The following is a 21,087-nucleotide window of genomic DNA, read 5'->3' as shown; positions in this document are numbered from 1 at the left end:
GATGCATGAAATGAATAATATGATGAAGGTGTGTATGTATGGAATAAAATAGTTGACGAAGGTGTACATGCATAAAATAAAGCAATTGATGAAAGAGTAGATGAGGGACATGATGAATATGATAAAAGGAGTTAATAACTTATCGATGCATATGAAAATGAAACTTTATAAGAGGATACTAAAAAATAATTTGAAGAACCATGTGTATAACAAAGATGGTAGTGGTTTAAGTGCTACCAAACCTATGACTTTTGAGTAGTTGGATGGGGATTAGATAAATGGGTGAAGTGAGATGTTTAACATTGATATATGTTTTTCATGGAGAATGGTGTGCATCGCTACAACACAGTTATAACTTTTGGTAATATTATTTTTAATAGTAGGGTCCTTTTGGGTTACACGCAATGACAAAAATATTGATAGTTTCATTTTATTTACTTTTTTATAGTTTATTTTAGCATATTGTAGTTTATTTTTATTTAGTCTCAATGCATATTTTCTCTTTTTGTTATTTTATATCTATATCGGGTACTTTCTAAAATTTTGAGTTTTATTGCTGATATTTAGAGAAATTGAGTGAAGCTTGAAGGGAGATTCGGAAGACAAATGGAATTCGAGTGGATGATCGGGTTTATTGGGGCTTATCAAAGATAGTTGTATCAAAGATTGATGTCATGTGATCTTACTTTGAAGATTATATAGAAGAAACTTGAGCTCGGTGGATTAAAAAGATGGGATTTATAGGCTAAGAGATTGATGGGTCTTGAATGATTTTTGAGTTTTGAACTCTTGGGCTTATATTTATGCGTTTTGGGTTCCTTTGTATGCGCATTTGGACCTTTTGGACCAGTCAACAAAGTCAAAGCAAGTGGACAAAAATGGACCAAAGAGGAAAGGGAAACAACAAAAGCTTTCTCGATCAGCACACCTCACCAGGCCGCATGAGATTTTGCACTGCAAGTCACGAGGCCACATGGCTCCTGCTGGGGAAATTTTGGGTTTTCAGCTTTTATGGCTATTTGAAGGTAGTTTGGTGGGAGCTTTTGGGGCATTCTTAGATCAAGTTTTTGAGCATTTTCTGTGGGGGGTTTTTAGCTCTTGAAGATGGGAAGAACTTGAAGAAATCATCATATTTTCATCAAGATTCTTATTGAATGTTTGGTAATTCTAAACTCTATCTCTTTTGTTTAAGCTTAGCCATGCTAGGCTAAGTTCATTTTGGTTGATGTTGGTTGAGAAATGATTTGCATAATAGGTGACGGGTAGAGCCGATATTCAGAGCCGAGACTTATTTCAGCTTGTGTTCGGACTGAGAAGTGAGTTATCTCACTATGCCAATGGGTATAAGGCACCAAGGTCGGCCCATTTATTGTGTTATGTATACTATGATTTAGGATTGCTATGATAATTATATATGTGATTTGTTGTGTATATGTCAACATATGGACAATTTGTTTGAGGCAACGTGACAACAAACCCGATATGGTTGGGTTGAGCTAGAAGTCAACATACCCGATATAGTGAGGTTGACGCCACGTGCCAACAAACTTGGATTGATAGTTTGAGGTCATGTGCCAACAAACCATGGACGGTTGGGTTAAGGTTTTACTGCTCCATGCTATAAACCAACAAACCCGATATGAGTTGGTTGAGGTCAAGGACCAACAAACCTTATATGCATGCTTGTACTGTATCTGTATTTCTTTGTACTGTGGGGTATTTTGGAAAGCTCACTAAGTTTTGACTTACAGTTTGAATTTCAATGTTTCAGGTACTTTTGATGAGCGGAGAAAGGCGAAGGCGTAATTGTACACATCATCCCGCAGTTTATGTTAATTGATACTTTGATTCGATGTTTTGACTTATTATGATTTGTAAACAATTTTTTTGGTAACTTTTGGGCTTGTGGACGGTGTTTTAAAAAAATGAAAATTTTACTCTGATTTTTGGGACGTTATAAAAAACCTATCATGGACCCATTTTTTTCTCAAATAACGGAGACAAACCAATTGCATAAAAGACACTAAATTTTATGCAAAATTCCAATTTTGGTTTATTTTTTCTCAATCAAGTCGCTAAATATACACTTTTGTTGCAAATTTAACTAATCGTTCAATTTTCTTTAGGTGTTTCATGTTTCTCAATTGTTGACTAGGCAAAAAACCGGTCTGGTTTCTATATATATGATGAGTTGGAAGACATTTAGGTTAAATTGAACCTTTCCATAAATCAGCACTCATGTTTCCCTTATTTCTTATTCTTTTTCTTTTCTCATAGAATCATAAATTTGTGCAATGACTTTTCAAGGTCGTTTAAGTGGTTTATCATTCTATAGTGATGCAAGAAAGAAAAGTAAGGTTTCCTTCAAGATATGATATTGTAGACAACCTTCATTGCATTTCTTACACCACTTTGTGACGATGAACCACTCGAACGACCTTCAGAAGCTATTGCCAAAAAAAAAAAAAAAAATTACGTGAGAAAAAAAGAAGGATAAATTAGAGAAAGTGATTATAAATCTAGGTAAGGGTTTAATTTAACTCAAATGTTTTCCAACTAGGATCATATGTGGAAGTTTCTATCAACTTTTTACATGAGAAATCCCATTTCGTAGATGACATATGAGAAATAAGATTTCCTTATATGATTTAGCACATGGACATTAGAGGCTTTCATAGTTTTCATATGTGAAGTCCTCATTTATAACTAGAAATTCCTTCAACTTTCCCACTTAAATACTTTATCATGTTTTTGTAGATCACATCATCTTTTCACAATCAATTTTGCAGATGTACCCTAGTAAATAGATAACTATTTGGAAGATTTAATAAATTTTTATTTATTTATTGGAAATGTTTAATATGATTAGATTTCCTTGATTTGTCCTACAAATTTACCAAAGAGCGGGCATCTAAACTACTAATCTCGGATTATCACTTATCAAGCTCGAGTGACAATCCATAATTTTATCCTTGTGGACAAAACTGGACAGATCCTTTCTCTAGTTTTTGGATTTTTGTAAATTACCCAATTTTTAAATATAAATTTATAAATATTATTATTTCATTTATTGTAGTTCCGTTTCAGCTCCTTAGCCTGTTAGCGACAACGGTTTGGGCCACATTGGCCGTTGGGCAAATGGCAATCCTTTTAATATGTTCAGCCCAAAATTAATCAATGTCCAACTCTGAATATAAGATTAGTAACTTATTACTTCTACATAAATGTTAAAGAGATACACAGGTGTCATTGATAGACAATATAACCTCTTTTTTTTTTTTTTTTTTTTTTTTTTTTTTTTTTTTTGACAAAATTACCTAAATAGTTTCTGTAGTTTTTTAGATTCGTAGATTTCATCCCTAATTGTTTTTTCGTTACATCGACGATCCTTTCAGTTTATTTATTTATTGTATGGTTAGACACTATCCATATAAATAGATTTATCCTTTTTTTTTATTAATTATATTTATTTAAAAAATAAAATAAAACCCACAATTCAACCCCAAAATATTTACTCTCATATTCACATCCTTCGTTGATGTCATTTCTGACGATTTTGAAGCAGGACAAAGGCACATGGCCCATTCTTTTATAGGGTCCATTTTCTTTTTATACTATATTGAGATTTGAGAGTATCCAGAGTAGCCCATGAATATTAGTCCATTAATCCATTTGTCCAATCCACTTTTGTAATTCGTTGATCAGACTATCGGACATACGCATTACGCAAGAAAGCAACCAACGCCAAAACAGGAAAAGTGGAAAACGAACGCCAAAACAGAAGGCAGAAACGATTGCGATTGATTATTCAAGCTTCGACGCTTTATCCAACATTCCAACGAGGCAGCGACCATCGATCAAATGGAATTACCCTCTGATTGAGTTTAATCGATCACTAATTGCTAATCAGGTAAGGTTTTAATTTTACAGTCAAACACTCAAACCCGAATTGAACTTGCAGAATTAGAAATTAGTTATCAAAATTGTTTATTGTTGGTTGTAATTTGGTATTTCCTCCAAGATTAGATTCTACTTTTACACTTTTAGTTTATATATATATATATATATATATATATATATATATATATATATATATATATATATATATATATATATATATATATATTTATCTTTTTACAGTAAAACAAGAAATCAAGAATATATTATATATGTTATCACTTATCAAGATTTAGAATAATAGAATTCAGTCAATTTCATTCAACATTCATGTATTTGGTTTGTTTTTTGTTCTAGAATTTAGAATTGAGTAATGAGTATCTAGTTTGTTTTTTATTCTAGTATTGAGAGTTCATATAATGACTATTGTCTGATTCATGTTATAAGAAATTAAATGTTATCATAAATTGAATGTATTTATAATTTATATTATCAGAAATTCAATGTTGAATTTGAATACTTTGTCTTTATACTTGAATGAATAGATTATCATAATCACTTTATCAGATTTATACTTGAATGATATATGAAATTTGAATGAATGTTGATTGTTGAGTGTTGAACTTTTAGTGATGAAGTCTAAACAACCATCTGGTAGTCAAAAACGTAAAAAAAGAAAACTGGATGAAGAAAAGAGAAAGGTTGACGCCGGTGCCCTAATAAATTTATCTATAGACAACCTGTTGGAGAGCACGTTGAAGAGCATGTTGAAGAGCAAGAGCATGTAGAAGTAGAAGTAGAAGAGGTAGAAAAGCAAGAGCACGTTAAAGAGCTTGTTGATATATGTGATCCAAGAAGGTGGGAAAAACTTAATTATGATGAGATTAAACTTTTGGTCGAGAAAGGTCCTAAAAGAGATACTAGTATTATGTATGGTCCCTACGATAAATTTGGTAGACGATTTTCCGCAGCTTTATATACTAGAACTTTACCAAATTTGGAGAAGTGTGATACAGAATGACTAGTATATTCGAAAGAGCAAGACAGAGTATTTTGTTTCCGTTGTAAAGTGTTTAAAAAAAAGGATTTCGAAAGGTAAATTGGATGGTGAAGGTTATGCAAATTGACACTATGTTACCACTAGGGTTAAAGAACATGAAATTTCCTTGGATCATCTTACATATAGGAGTAAGTGGTTTGATATGCGTAAAAGATTGAACTTGAACGAAACAATCGATAAAGTTCAATATGAGCAATTCAAGAAAGAAAAAGATTATTGGAAAGAAGTCCTTTTGATAATCATCGCAGTAGTGAAGTTTCTTGCTAAACGTAATTTAGCATTTCGTGGATCCAATGAAAAGTTGTATAAAAAAGGTAACTATAATTTGTTCTTTTTGTTCCAATTCCACCAAATACATTTTTGTTAATTATGATGCCTGATTCCACTTCGTATTTGTTAATTATATTTAATAGGTAATGGGAATTTTTTGGGTGTCATTGAAATGTTGGAAGAGTTTGACCCGGTTATCAAAGAGCATGTGCGTCGGATCACAAGTGACGGGCTTCATGTTCATTATCTTGGCCACACGATCCAAAATGAACTAATACTTTTGATAGCTCAAGAAATTAAAAAAGAACTTATCAAGAGGATAAAGGAAGCAAAGTACTACTCAATCATACTTGATTGTACTCCCGATTCAAGTCACCAAGAACAGATGACTATAATAGTGAGGTATTTAAAGTTATCATATAATTCTGTTATTGTCGAGGAGTCCTTTTTAGGTTTTTTGAATGTTGATGATACCAATGGAAAAAGACTATTTGATATTACACTTGAGGAGTTAAAGTCTCATGGTCTTGAAATTGATGATATGCGTGGTCAAGGAAAACACCAAGGAGTGCAAATGAGATTTTTAGATATAAATCCTAGAGCATTTTACACTCCTTGTGGTTGTCATTCTCTCAATCTAACATTATGTGATATGGATAACAAATGTGTTAAAGGAAAAAACTTTTTTGGATTCATCCAACGCATTTATACTATCTTTGCAAATTCTACTAAGAGGTGGGAAATTTTGAAAGATAATGTTAAGTTTTGGAGTCTTAAGTCATTATGTCAAACTCGTTAGGAAAGTCGGGCTGAGAGTGTAAAGGCTATTAAACTGCAACTTGTGGATGTACGGGAAGCTTTACTTCAAGTTGGAGAATATGATAATGATGTTGCAATTGCAAGCGAAGCAACTTCAATAGCAGAAAAAGAACTTAGTGACTTTGACTTTTTGATATCAACAGTTATTTGGTATGAAGTACTAAACAATGTGAATGTTGTAAGTAAGAAGTTACAATCAAAGGATATGCATCTTGATAATACTATTACAAAAATAAACAAATTGATTGGGTACTTCAAGGATTACAGAGAAACTGTTTTTTCAAAAGCGATTGTTGAAGCTAAGGAGATTGCTATTCAAATGGGTATTAATCCAATATTTCCACAAAAACGTTTGATTGAAAGGAAAAAAGATTTGATGAGAGTTCAAGTAGGGAAGAAGTTTCATTTACACCTAAAGAGAATTTTAGAGTCAATTATTTCTTGTACATTGTTGATAAAGCCATTTCTTCTCTTAAGACAAGATTTGAACAATTCAAAGAGTATGACAAAGTATTTGGTTTTTTATTTCCACATAATTTGAGAGGAATTGGAGATAAAGATCTTAAGTTGTATTGTCATCGTCTTGAAAATGCACTCAAGTTTGAAGAAATATCGGATATTGACGCCGATGAACTTTATATGGAGTTAAAATTATTTGAGACATTGGAAACCAATGAATTTAGCAACCTTATAGATGTTTTGAAGTTTTTAAAAGAACTTGATTATTCCCAAATACAGGCATTGCATATAATATATTGTTGACTATTCCAGTAACGGTCGCATCTGCAGAAAGAAGTTTTTCAAAATTGAAGTTTGTGAAATCTTACTTACGCTCCACAATGACCCAAGAAAGACTTAGCGGTGTGGCGATGATATATATCGAGAACAAACTCTTAGAGAGTATAGACTACGAAGATTTGATCAACCAATTTGCAATCAAGAATGCTAGAAGAGCTTCACGGATCGTTGGTTAGCTGTTACGATATGTAATTACTTATTAAACTACTATGATTTTGCTATGTTTATTGCTATAAAGTTCATTGTCATTTTAATAACAAATTAGTTTATGTAATTTAATTCGTTACACGTTAAATCCTAAGGACCTTTTTTATTCGCCTCGTCCTGGACATTTGTGTAACACCCCGTTTATTAAATAAATAAATAAACAAATTAATGAATGTATAATAGCCTTAAAATCAATAATTATATAGCAAGGTGTTGATTTCGAGGAGTTAACTGACATAATTTAGAAGTTGGGGGTTAAAAGTGTAAGTTCCGGATTGGTTTTGTAAGTATTTATGAAGGCAGTGACTAAATGGTAACTTCTGGGACTTCATTTGAAGAAATTTTGGAGGCTAAGGGGCTGTTTGGTAAATTAGGGATCGAATTTGAGAGGAATTATGGAAGCAAGGGTGTAATTGGTAAATATTGTACCTAAATTGTAATGGATTTTAATGATGAGGGCTGAAAGGGTAAATTATGGGTCAGTTTCGAAAATATTTCTGAAGGGAGGGACTAATTATGTCATTATGGGATTACGTTTTGAGACCCGGGTATATAAGCATCACCCTTCGTAACCCTAACCCTAAATGAGTTAGCAGTCGTCACCCTCCTTATGCCTCCCTCACCGGCCGCCACCCTACCCCCTTGCTTCTCCGACCACCAAGCCACCGCTGTGCCACTCCGCTGAAGACGTGAACCACTGTGACCCTCTAGTCGCCGCCTTGGTGAGGCGATCGCCACCGGTCGCTGCTACTTCGCCGTCATGGAGCCTCCTAGTGCCGCTGTCATCCTCCTCTGTCGTTGCTGCTTTACTTCATCTTTCTTCTCCCTCAGTTCGTCGAAGCGCCACCACCACAGTCGCATCTTCTCTCTGCCGCCGCCATTCTCCGTGTTCGTCGACGACAAGTTGTCGCCGTTGCCGTGTTCGTTGACGACAACCATTAAGCTGCCGTCGCCAACCACCGCTGTTTAGTGATGGTGTGTGCAATGCGTGTGTGTGTTAGTTTCAATTGATTGTTTGGTGTTAGTATGTGTTGTGTGTGTTTTGTTTAGCCGGAAAACCAAGAAAAAGGCCACCACCACCACGTGCCACCGTCGGCCACCACTAGTGTGGCTGTGTGTGTGTGTTTGTATTAGTGTGTGTGTGTGTGTGTGTGTTATTTGGGGTTTAACATTGTAAATTGTATCTAGAAAGTAGAACAATGAAAAGAAACTCATAACCACCACCGTGAGGTGGTGGCTGCCGCCTCCTGCCGCCACCGGCCGCCGCGATGGGTGGCGGTGTGCTTTGCATGTGTTTGGATTGCTTTTTGGATGCTTGGACAAAAATAGACTAGAAACCCTAACCACCACCGTGAGGTGGTGGCCGCCGTCGTGAGCCGCCATTGACCACCACTACCCGAGGTGGTAGTTGGTGGTGCCCGACTAGCGAAACCCTAATGGGCCTAGTGAAACCCTAATGGGCCTATTGAAACCCTAACTGATCTAAATATTTAGTTTTGGGCCTATTGGGCTATGATTGGGTTGGAAACCCTAATTAGGGTTAGAAAACCCTAATTTTTGATATATGGGCCTTGGAGTTATCAGGACCCACATTTGGGCCACTGGAATGGAATTGTGAATTACACCCAATCACACCATATGATTTATCTAGTAGAGTGATGGACTTAGTGGATTAAGTCCTTAATAGGTTATGTGAGAAACACTTAACCCTAATCGTCATTTTATGTGAAAACCCAAATTTCACTTGGGCTTTGAGTTGGGCCACAATGTGGGACTTCAACAGCTAGAGTTTTCGTCTGCGGGGCTTCAACAGTGTGAGGTAAGTTACCTTCCAGTAGAAGTGGGTCTAAGGCCACAATGTCGACCCACTAGTAGGAGTTGTTTGTTAGATGATTGGCTTTGTGATAATTATCTGGTATGTCATTATCTGTTATGTTTGTGTGCTAGGATGCTATGTGATACATGTTAGTAGTAGTAGGGGGTGAAATAGTCATCGAATACCGGTTGAAAGATACCGAAGGGGTCGTCAGAACCCATACATGCCTAGCAGTATGTTTACGCTATGTTATTATGTGGTAGTGGTAGGGGGTGAAATAGTCCCCGCTATCTAGTTGAAACAGACCGAAGGGTAGGCCATCACCCAGATATGCTAGGCGGTTATCCGGTTGAAAGAGACCGAAGGGGAGGCCAACACCCAGATATGCTAGGCAGTTATCCGGTTGAAAGAGACCGAAGGGGAGGCCAGCACCCATATATGCTAGACAGTTATCCGGTTGAAAGAGACCGAATGGGAGGCCAGCACCCAGATATGATTGGCAATGTATATGTTGTATGGTATGTGGTATGATGGGGGAACTCACTAAGCTTCGTGCTTACGGTTTATAGTTTTGGTTTCAGGTACTTCGTTTTCAAATGAAAGGAGCCGACTCTATCGCATCGCATTACACTATGATTTTCCGCGCATGAGATCCTTGGGATTACACTCTGATATTATTTTATGATAACATGTTTTGATTACTGACACTTGGGTCTTGACATGTGATGTTATTATGAATGTTTTTATAATGTTGGTTTTATAATAACTTAATTGAAAACGAAATTTTTGGTCTTGAATTTTGGGATGTTACAATTTGAATCCTCAGGACCGGCCCTAATTTTGAGTCTCCGACCATTACGAATCAGAGAAATATTATGAACAATGAATTGCAGAGATGAACAAGGCTCAATCGATCCCGATGAAATGACCATATGAATGTTGAGCTCATGAAGGAAAGCTTATTGCGAAATCGTGAAACTCAAGAAAAAAAAAGTAAGGAAGCAAATTGCAAAATCATGATAACACCGTTGGCCAGTCGGCTATTTGTTATTGTACTCCGTCGTAAGAGTGTCAATTGTTTATTTTAGTTCACCTACAACAATTTCAAAAAGAGGAACATATGTTCTTCGTTTTTCTTGTGACCGAGCCCCTGTAATAAGGAACGAACTCCTTATACCCTTGTTATCCTCTGCTCATCATCCTAACATAGACATGCAAATCAATTATCGTGCGTGAAAGGGAAAGAAACAGATTAAAAATCCTTGTGAATCGAAGGGGTGGGGTGAAGTACACATATCCAACCCACGTTCTATTTATAGGAATCACACACCAAACACCATCACAAAAACAATGTCATAGATCACAAGTTGGCCGGCTGTAGCAACCACTCAATTGTTTATGACCATCGAAGGGTTGATCAGAAACTCATTGGTGGGAAATTTTAAATTCTTTATAGCTCCTCCATATTCCACCCACTAAAAACCCTAAAAGAAAATAACAAACCTCCATCGACCACCATCATTCTCGTTCATCATAGAAACCGTTTGTGTAGATGCGGGGTTGCATCGCTAGAGACTAGTAGGATTTGAATTTGCTTCCGGTTCATCAGAGAAACCCATTAATACAAATTAGCTCATTATTTTCATAATTATCCGATTGCGAAAAACACTTAGGTTGGAGGGTGTGGTGCCACCCTTATCATATCTCTTCTCTGCCACACATACGCCACCTCAGTGTCATGTCATTTTTATCACAAAAATGTGGTTTCTTTGTTACACTAGGTGTGGATACCATGACAAACATACTAATGTTTTATAATTTTATAAAACAATTAAATTTTAATAAAAAAACATAAATTTCATTACTTAAAAAAACATAACATGACATTAAAAAAACTCCTAAATACATAGAAAATAAAAATAACTAGAATTTTTAAACCTTCAAACATACAAAAAATACACAAGAGATTAAAAAACTAATTAACATAACATTTTTTAATGTCTAATTTCATTGCCAAAGCAATTTCAAGTTCCTCCTTCATCATGTGACTTGTGTCTAGTGTTAGTAGTTTCATGTCACTATCCCTTTGTTTCCTATACTCTCTTTCGGAAGCAATTTGCAAAAAATTGTTCATTCTTTCTTTTATACCATTCATCTCGTCTCCAATGGCTTTCAAGTCATCTGAATCTACCGCTTTGCTTTTGTCTTTGAGTTTTGCTTTGTCCATTCCATTAGTCAGGAAAGTGGTGTAACTTGAACGAGTTCATCATCATTGAGGTCGATCCCAACACAAGCATCCGACGTAGTATGGTCGGATTCGGATGTTCTTGAGCGTTTTGAACCACGATCGATATGCTCTTCGAACGTTTTGCTATTTTTTCATTTTTGGTTATCTTTCACGACATTCCAAAACTCAATAAATTTGAAAGCTTTCCTTTTTTTATGGTACATGTTTAGAGTTTTCTTTAAAATCACATAATCACTTTCTCTACTTTTCCCTTGACGTTTTTTGTTGTTATATAAATCATTAACAACATGAATTCATTGTTTGTCTTCTCCTATTTGCAATAAACTTGGTCTTTTGAACGATACTCTGCTTGTTTCATTCATTTGTGGAACCTTTTGTAACTCACATCCCAAAATGGTCATGTTTTTCGTCTTTTCCAACCTTCTCATATTCGGAAACATCTATCCATGCTCGTGCCAATGCTGACACTTCTTTGGGAACATCTTCAGATTAAAGTCGGTGTCAGGTACGGTTTGTGTTTGTGGTTGTTGGTATTGTTGCAGATAATACAATAACATACCGAGATAGTGATAAATGGGAAGCGAATATATCGATTGATCATAAGAAGGTCTTTAGGTGTTTCTAGTGAGTGTTTTTTGGTTGTTGGAAAAGACATCTTAACATTTTCGAGACAAATATACAGAAAGATAGAAAGTGGATTTAGGTGTGGTAAATTAAGGGTTGTGAAGTTTTATTTATAGGTAAAAAAGGGAAAAAATTAAATTTTAAAATTTTGACCATTCGAACATTGGGAGAGGAGAAAGGAAGAGAGAGGGTGCGACTAATTCTAGCCGTATGCGGCCAACCCGCATTGAAGACCGCAGGGTGGGTGCGGTGTTCCCATGGTCCACCGTGGCAATCCATAGGCTAAACCATGCCTACACCATGATGCCTTACCATCCTAATTTGAAGTCGACACAACTGCCACTCAATTGTTTGTGACCACCGAAGGGTTAACCATAACTCTTAGGTGGAAAATCTCTGATTCTTTATAGCTCCTCCATGATTCATCCAATAAAAATCCTAAATAAAATAACAAACCTCCACCGACCACCATGATTTTAGTTCATGAGAGAAACCCTGGTGTGTGTGGGTGGGTGGGGGGGTGCGTCGTTGGAGACTAGACTAGACCAATTCATAAAAACCCACATATGCAAATTAGCTCACTACTTTCATAATCAATCCGATTATGTAAAATCCTTATCATCATAATTGGAAATCGACAACGATTGCATGTGATTAAAGTGGAGAAGAATGTGAGGATTAACTAGATTATGGAAAGACAATGAAGATGAACGTGGGTGGAAGGAAAGGAGGTAGTCGGCTAGTAGGGTTTTATTGGGATTTTTTTTTATCTTTAATTAAAATTAGTTTAATAAAAGTATAAAATAGATAATAAAAAATAGAAAACAGAGGGAGCATATGTGTAACGGAAAAGAAGTCAGGGACGAAACTAGCGAATGTAGGAAACCACATAAACCATTTCACATTCATTTATCAATAATAAATGTATGTACCAAAGAAAATACATTGTGCATTTAGGAAAATGAAAGTACTTTGCTATTGTTGATAGAAAAATATAAGCATGTTTCTATTTTGGATAAAAAAAAAACTGCTTTTATAACTAGATAAATATAACTACATTGCTATTTTGTGTACAAAAATATAAGTAAATTGCTCTTGTAGTAAAACCAAAGTACATTGCCTACATTGATAAAAAGAGTAAAATTCATTGCTACTCCCCCCAAATTGCCCTTGATAAAAGCCACTCAAAGCCACCATAAACTACAAGCCAATCCAGCCTCCTTTCCATCCAATCCGCATCGCAAGATGTACAATATGCTTCTCAAGTTGTACACAGCTTCACCAACCTAAGACTTTCTAAAATCTCGACTTCGAGTAGGTGATGTCGACGATTGTCTTCTGCTCAGCATTTTCCCCTAAATATAAAAAATCACAAGGTTGTGAGTGTAACGTTTGCATCAAAAAATGAATTGGCAAAATAAAGAAAAATATTTGTATATGTTATAGTTTTTTTTTTTTTTTTTTTTTTTTTTTTAATTTAACTATAAATATTTTTTAAAAACCTGATATGATGACTTAAATGCTGCTCTTCTCTTGAGAAAAACCTTGAGGGCCTGTTTCTTTTTCTCCTCTGATATGAGTTTTGTTAGACTGGGTCTGTAAATGATGACAGTTCGACCAATTCGACCAACCACAACTGAACCCGTGGCTTCTTCTAATTGGGCCACCACCTCGTCTAGCTCTCCCGGACAGTTGTTATGAATTTTAAGCTGTTTAATGCACAAAATAGCAACTTAATTTCATTTATATAAACCCTAAATTATTTAAGTTAAAACTTTTGAAAATCTTCAAGTATAGCCCTAAAATATCAAGTTAAAGTCAGGATTTCGACATTGTACAACCCTAGAGAGCTCTTCAGTTAATAGTTGCAATATCTTGATAACTTGTTTTATTCTATTTAATGGAGCTGTTGCAAACTTAGGAGGTGTTTGGATGTACATTTTCAAACTGATTGCGTGATATTCAAGTGAGACAGGATAAACCCTAAATCCAAAATAATAAACCCTACCCTGAATAACAACAACTAGTTAATGCTACTACAATTGGAAAGTGTTCAAAATAAAGTTTTACCTTGAGAAGCTCGTTGGCTTCTAAGGTTTCGACCAACGCCGTGGCAACGGAATCAGTGACGCCGGACTTCCCCACCTGTTGAGATTTAAGTTTTTTCCCCAAACTGTTGGCGTAAGAACCCAACTCTTTCTTCTCTTTCACACTCATGCCTTTCAATTTCGACAACATTTCCTTATGCGCACTCGAAATTTTAGGATCGACAGGCTTCTCAATTGCAGTTTCGGTGGGGTGATTATCATCGATTCCGACTTCTGATTCGTCGTCGCTTTCAGCGCCTTCTTCTTCAGAGATGGCAAGTTGGATTTCCGGGGAGGGGGAGGGGGAGGTGGAGGTGGAGAGAGATCGAGGAGTGAGAGAGCGTATAGTATCGTGATAGATTGGTCGTCGAGGGGTTGGGAGGCATATAGAAGGAGTGCGGTTAGAGGGTTTGAGAAAAGGAGCAATATAAGAAATATGGGTGGTGGTGGGGGGCGGTGGACGTCGGAGAATACATCGTAGGATAAGAGGGGAAGATGATGATAACGCTCCCATGTTTGATATGATAAACACGGGTTTTGCCTCAAAAGATCTATGTAACTCCCATGTTCTTGAACCTCTGTTTGGGCGGGCAATGGATCGAACCCGGTTGGTTCAACACTTCAACCCATTTATTAAAAAAAAAAAAGACTTTTTTGCTTCGTGGTATTTTTGAGCTAGTTTTGTTGAGAATTTGGTCATTCAGTAACTAAATGATTATAATACCTTTGAGTATTTATTTTATATTTTTCTTACATTTTTTAAATATAATACTTATTTATTTATCTAAACAATTAAAAAATAAGAGGGACTTTCTCTCTCTCTCTCTCTCTCTTTTTCTCTCTCTCTCTCTCTCTCTCTCTCTCTCTCTCTCTCTCTCTCTCTCAATAATCCTTCATGGAAATGATATTATGTTTATTTATGCCTCCGACACCATACTCCTCCATCTCCACCACCCTCCTCTTTATCTTTTCCGACGACCCACCTCCACCAGAGAAGTAGGTTTCACCCGTAATCTCCGGAGAAGCAGGTTTCACTCGTATTCGCCAGAGAAGTAGAACTCAATGGAGTCAGAGAACGGAGAAGGAAAATTGTCGATGATACACATGTTTGGGTGCAAAAAATAAAAAAAAAACTTCAGTTTTGGTGTTGTTTGGTTTTGTTCCATCATCCTCGTCACACTTCACTGCAAGTCACCAGTTGGCAACATTTGACTTTGCCCTTTGTCTCTTGAAGTTAAACCCACCAATACCAATTTGGGATTTCTCATTGCGTTTCTGGCTGATCTTAATTTGGGTTTTTTTACCTAACCAAAAAAAAAGAGTAATGACAATGGGGAAGTGATGGTGGAGATAGGAGGTGGTGAGAGATTATGAATAATGGCAAAAGGGGGTTGACCTCTCCCCCTCTCCCTCTCTCTCTCATGCATGTGTTGTTTTCTTGATTTTCCGGTTTGGGTTTAAAAAATGAACATTGGTTGTGGTTAATGGTTTGATGAGGGTCTTACAATGGAGAAATAATGGTGGTGTTGCGACTATTTTTTAGTGGTGAATTGAAGGTTGTGAGGTGGAGAATTGAATGGTTGTTATGATCTAGGTGGTGGAGAAGGGTACAAGAAACAAGTGAAATCCGAATAACATCCAAATTTTTGGCAATCGATAATCAAGGAAGGATATGGGGTGGCATTGATTTCTGTGAGCTCATTATTGATTTTCTGTATGAGGTTTGTAATTGTATATGAAACAGTATGGAGTTTTTTTTTATAAGTTTGGTCTTGATTTTGGAACAGTAAACATCTTTACTAAAGATGGGGGAGTTAATCGAATAAGATGAAAATGGTCAGTAGTTCATCGTGCGTCACACCCCTGAACCAGACAGCGGAAACGTCCGGGGCGGGTGACTTCATCTTGTAATATCATCACAATGCATATAAATGAATCAAAGACAACATCATCGCCATACATAAAATATACCAACCATCATTTGTATTTGTTTATAACAATACATCCAAAACATCAAGTATGGTGAGAAACAATAATACAACAAAATCTTCATTCCTTATCGACCAACCTATTTTAACGTGTTCCTGAGAATACAAGTCATTTTGAAAAGCGTCAACATATAAAAATGTTGGTGAGTTCATAAGCATGTTTGTATGAAAAGTTTTGTAGCAGTTTGTAACACCAGAAAATCTGATATTTTCTGTAAAAGTAATTTGAGAGTTTTGTTTCAATCTTGTATTAGAGCATGTGTGATTTTGTTTGATAGTGTATAAATAGGGTTTCCCAGAAAATCCTATATTATCCGTATAGATGAAAAGGTGTGGTCTTAACCCTAAGACCTAGGTGGTGAAAGTTTAAACGTGAATAGTAACTGTATAGTTCGTACTTTGTATCATGAGTATAGTATGTGCATTCCGTAAATTCATTTGTTCGTTATTCTCTATGTGAGTCGCTATAACCATACTTGATATGACTGATATGCCTGTCATGACGTTCTTCAGGCATCGGTTTCGGTAAGATATTTGTCACCCTAGACTGGACCGTCTAGCTGTAGCGAACAACTCAGGTGCGGGGGTGTCAACCCCGTATAGATCTATACACAAATTCTCGCTCTCCCTCCAGGAGACTCTGGTTATAACTACAGGGCTTACGGTGTACGCTAGGTAGGTACGAATGAAGGCATGTCTCACAAGAGCCTTAACTAAATTTACGCGAATGGTGTATCCCATTATTTAACGTTATAAATAGTGTTGCAAATGTAAATTTTGACTACAAACTAATGGTGATAAAAATATAACTATTTTTATCTAAAGTGTCAAAATATTTGTTGTTATTGCGAACAACTTCTAGTTATCCCAAAGTATCGTGAATAATTCGAATGTATTAGAATTCTCACTAACGGCCCGATTCTTATAGTATTTGTCATAAAAGGCCCAATTTGAATGTCATTATCATACATGGCTCAATAGGAATGTCAATGGGCTTATAAGGCCCAATTAGAGTAAAAATGTCGTAAAAAAAATCGTTTGTTACCAAAATGATTGTTTTAGTTCAAATAGTACCAAAATGACATAAAAGACCCACTTTTGTTAGAAATGACCCTTTTTGGCCCAGCAAAACCGAAATTGACAATAAAGGCCCACTTTTTGCCAAATTTGATATTTTTGGCCCATTAAAGCCGATAATTTACAACCAAGGCCCATTCTTTGTAAAAATGACATTTTAGACCCATTAAAGCCGAAAATTTACAATCAAGGCCCATTTTTTATGAAAAATGTCACTTTTGGCCCATAAAACTGTGGGTTGTGAAAATAAGGCCCATAAAACCATGAACTGCCAATTTAAGTCCATTAAAACCGAAAATGTCTCCAAAAGACCATTTTGTTTATCTTTATTGTCAAGTATGGCCCTTTTATGTTCTTTCTTTGGTTTTCTAGTAACTTTTACATGTTTAATCTTTCCAACATTATAAAAAGTTACATCAAGTAGTTTGTTTACAAATATCACCAAGACTTGGAAGATATTTCAAATTGTATGGATGTTTAACATGTTTTCATGGCATATTAACACAACATAATCATGACAAATACACACATTCATGCATAATACTAAGATTAACCACAAAACTAGCTTGTATTCTCCCCCAAAAAGTAGTAAAGCTTGAAAACAAGGGGGTATGAAGCTCACTTTGATGTTAGATCGGTTTTGAAGGGAAGAATGGGGGTGTTTTCGGCCTTAGCTAACTCCTTTAGGAAGAGTTTCGAAACTTGATGGTTCTAGGAAGCAAAACATGAAAAGGGAGTGTAAGAAGGAGGATTTTTAGTGTAATATTGGAATGAACCCAAAAGAGTTTAACAATACTTACCAAGTTATGAAGGCTTTGAAGAGAGCTTCTTGAACACACACACACACACACAAACTCACGAAATCTTGAAGGGGGAAAAGGTAGTTCTTGATGTTTCTAGAGAGATAAGGAGTTGAGAGAATTTTATGATTGGAAAATGAATGAAATGAGGGGGTGGTGAGGCATTCTCGGCCGTAAGTAGAGGGAGAGAGGAGAGAGATGGCTTAATGGTCATTACATGGAGGTTTAGAAATCTTGAACCTAGAAATATGGGAGATAATTTGCATGGATTACCTCTATACAAAAATGAGGTGTCATCTTTTGAATTTATACCATCTTTTCTCTTTTTTTTTATGAAACCGAGAATTAGGAGAGGGGAGAAAGGAAAAGAAATACTGGGATTGGATTTAAGTGTAGTTGAGATTACATTGGCCCAATGCGGTTAAATAAATGGGTTTTCGGCCCATAGAGATAAATTGAGAGGTTATCGGCCCAATAAGGCCCACGAAGGGTCTTATGGCCCAAAACTATGTTAATTAAGAATTTTCGGCCCAAATATGGGCTCTCGACCCATAATACGGTTAACCAGGGCTTTTAGCCGAAGAAGGGCCCAATAAGAAGGTCTAAGTCCATTAGAAAGTTTGGACAGAGAAGGCTTAGGTTAAGGCCCAAAGTTAAGTGATCATGGCTTATTAGGTTTGATTTTGGCTTACACGAGGAGGTTCCGAGTAGAACACAATTTCTGGATGAATAAACTGATATACCATTGAAGTTTGGTTCACATTTAAACATGACGTTACATAGTTACACAAAGAACTATCTTGTTCATGAATAGGAAAACCCTTGCTCTAAACTGGTAGTTGTGACATTGTTGGATTACATTGTTTACTTAAGACTTATTGCAACTTGAACTCCAATTTACTTGTTTCACTTTTGTCTTGCTAAACTTGTTTACTTTCAAGAGGTTACCCTATATGTGAGTTCTAAAATGTATACTTCCATGTACATGCACCTATTCCCTTTTAGTCTTCAATGTTTTTATGGTAATATGGTTACGATTTAGACCTTGCTTGATCCAAATATTTCGGGTTGTCACATCGTGTGATTATCGGAGAGAGAGAGAGAGATGAACCCTCTTATTTTTTATTGTTTAAATAAATAAATAAGTATTAGATTAAAAAAATGAAAGAAAAATATAAAATAAATACCTCAATGGTATTAAAGTCATTACAGTTTACTGAGGGACCAAATCTACAACGAAACTACCTCAAAAGGACAATGAAGCCAAAAAAACTCGAGGTTTGGACTAAACCTCGGAAAAAATGCATACCACAGTGACAATTTTTGCAGTTTTGTCTAAAAATAATTAACTTTTTAAATTATTTTTTCAATTTTACCTAACTAAGACTGGTATGTGTCATACCACACTTTTGCACCACTACGTCATTTTTTCCAGCACCTCACAAAAATGATGGGTGTCATACCATATATTACCACACTTTTATTTAATTTTAAATATATGTAAGTAATATATTAATATTAGACTCTATTTTTTGGGAATTAAAAACCATGAATTTTGATATATATATATTTTTAATTTTTTAATATATACATGATTTAATAATAATTAAAAAAAGGAGCGACAACCATGCTACATTTTTTTTCCAGGGTTGGTGAGGTGTTTCCCACATATCGCACTCTACCGCGGTATGTAGTATTGGGTGCACCGTATGGTCTAAATCGTAGATAGATAGTTAGATACCTTTCACATGTTTCGCTAAGCAGGTTGTGATTTCAAGGCCTTCTTCGTATACTTTTATATTTTTTGGTCATTAGCACCAAACACGAAATCATAGATGACATATGGTCATCTATAATTTCATCTTTTCATTTGAATATCACTTTGTCTTTCAAACATATTGAAATGTTATATGTTATGGACATAGTTGATGATAGTGATGTTTGTTACTTGATCAGTGTAATTAAAAGGGTTAATAAACACAAAGCATGCTTATGTGGTTAAAGGTGATATTTGTAACCTATCTACCGGGAATGAAAAAAAACTCATATGATTATGAATCTAGCAAGAATGGGAGCAACAATCAAGTAGGTAAAATTTTCACTCCCTATATACTTGTATATAATAGTGTTCCTAAATATGTTAGTATTCCTGTTATGGTTATGCAATTACCCCTACTTTAATTAGTTTTCCATTAAAACTATAATTTTAGCTCTACTAGTCAACTTAAGCACTATCATGATCCGAACTTTACTTAGTATCCTAATCACAATTTCACTCAATATCATTATCTAATTGTACCATAATCTAGTTTTTTGAGGAAACCTCAGTATCAATTTCCTATTGAAATTCATTATCACGATCCAAGTCAGTATCATGATGATGTAGCTACATGTGCTGATAATTTCGGTACATGTGATGATCCAGTAGGTGGTTCTTTTGGTTGTCCAACATATAAAAAGATGACTATGATGATTGATGCATGTTTTTTCACACTAGTTTATATTTATAAAATTGTACTTATTATCAACTAGAGCTGCTATATAACTAGGCAAGTGAACCTATTCGTTTGACAATATAGAGATGGTAAATACGGGTTGCCGAACACTTGGGGAACGAGAATGATTTAAGATTAAAATATCTAATACTAGTCAACTAGATAAATAAAGTAAAAGATGATGTTTTTTTTTATTTTAAAGTTCATAAAACTTCTTAACATCAACTTTTAAATAAGAGTAAATTACACGATTCGTCCCTCATCCAAGTGTCAAATGACACGTTCAGTCCCTATTTTTAAAAATTAACTCAGAACGTCCCTGCAATGTTTTTTTCTCACTCAGACTGTCCCTGACGGACATAAAATGACTATATTACCCTTTTTATTTCTTTTTTGATTTATTATTTATTTATTTATTTATTTTTTATCATTGACAATTTAAAAGAAAAACAAAAAATATGGCCCACCACCATAAACCCTTAATCCGCCTCCACCCACAGCCTTCATCTTCATCGCGTCATCCTCATTCTTCTATAATGGAGTTATGGAGAGAGCGAGGGTTGTCGTCGCCACCAAGACAACCGTCGCCAGAGAGAGAGAGAGAGAGAGAGAGAGAGAGAGAGAGAGAGAGAGAGAGAGAGAGAGAGAGAGAGAAGCCCATCGCTTCACTCCACCTGCGCAACACCATTGTCGGAGTTTCTGGATCATCTCCGATTTGCAGGTTCGCTTACCACCTTCTCCAACATCATAATTGTCTTCTCTGTTCGATTATCACCACCTGTGCGCCGCCATCTCACACCATTTAGGGTTTGCAGATCTACATTCGTGAAACAACTCATCTCGCTTCTCCGTTCCTAGATCTGCACTCCATGGATTTGCACTTCGTGGATCTGTACTCCGT

General features: G+C 35.7%; 2 protein-coding genes across 2 annotated transcripts; one reads left to right on the top strand and one right to left on the bottom strand.

Annotated features, from left to right (window-relative positions):
• The first annotated feature begins 5,879 nt into the window (after window positions 1-5,879).
• On the top strand, window positions 5,880-7,020 carry LOC145105103 (uncharacterized). The gene is made up of 3 exons (XM_079042238.1): window positions 5,880-5,984; window positions 6,027-6,546; window positions 6,785-7,020. The coding sequence occupies exons 1-3, from the start codon at window positions 5,880-5,882 to the stop codon at window positions 7,018-7,020; spliced, it is 861 nt and encodes a 286-aa protein (XP_078898364.1).
• Window positions 7,021-12,619: 5,599 nt separating this feature from the next.
• Window positions 12,620-14,400, bottom strand: LOC145107446 (uncharacterized). Its single transcript, XM_079044343.1, has 3 exons — window positions 13,810-14,400; window positions 13,242-13,448; window positions 12,620-13,094 (listed from the first exon to the last, which is right to left on the bottom strand). The coding sequence occupies exons 1-3, from the start codon at window positions 14,338-14,340 to the stop codon at window positions 13,026-13,028; spliced, it is 807 nt and encodes a 268-aa protein (XP_078900469.1). The 5' UTR covers window positions 14,341-14,400; the 3' UTR covers window positions 12,620-13,025.
• Between the last annotated feature and the right edge of the window lie 6,687 nt (window positions 14,401-21,087).

Source organism: Lactuca virosa, chromosome 4 (genome assembly GCF_052849685.1).
Source record: "Lactuca virosa cultivar CGN04683 chromosome 4, Lactuca_virosa_CGN04683_v6, whole genome shotgun sequence".
In the NCBI taxonomy this organism is placed as follows: Eukaryota; Viridiplantae; Streptophyta; class Magnoliopsida; order Asterales; family Asteraceae; genus Lactuca; species Lactuca virosa.
This window is presented reverse-complemented; position numbering and strand designations above follow the sequence as displayed.

Excerpts from the sequence above, each read along its gene's own strand:
- LOC145105103 (XM_079042238.1), top strand. The coding sequence starts at position 5,880 with ATGGATAACAAATGTGTTAAAGGAAAAAACTTTTTTGGATTCATCCAA. Across the intron at positions 5,985-6,026 it reads GGGAAATTTTGAAAGATAAT|GAAAGTCGGGCTGAGAGTGT; the intron begins GTTAAGTTTTGG and ends CAAACTCGTTAG. Across the intron at positions 6,547-6,784 it reads AGATTTGAACAATTCAAAGA|GCATTGCATATAATATATTG; the intron begins GTATGACAAAGT and ends TCCCAAATACAG.
- LOC145107446 (XM_079044343.1), bottom strand. The coding sequence starts at position 14,340 with ATGGGAGCGTTATCATCATCTTCCCCTCTTATCCTACGATGTATTCTC. Across the intron at positions 13,449-13,809 it reads AAGCCAACGAGCTTCTCAAG|CTTAAAATTCATAACAACTG; the intron begins GTAAAACTTTAT and ends TGCATTAAACAG. Across the intron at positions 13,095-13,241 it reads CATTTAAGTCATCATATCAG|GGGAAAATGCTGAGCAGAAG; the intron begins GTTTTTAAAAAA and ends TTTTATATTTAG.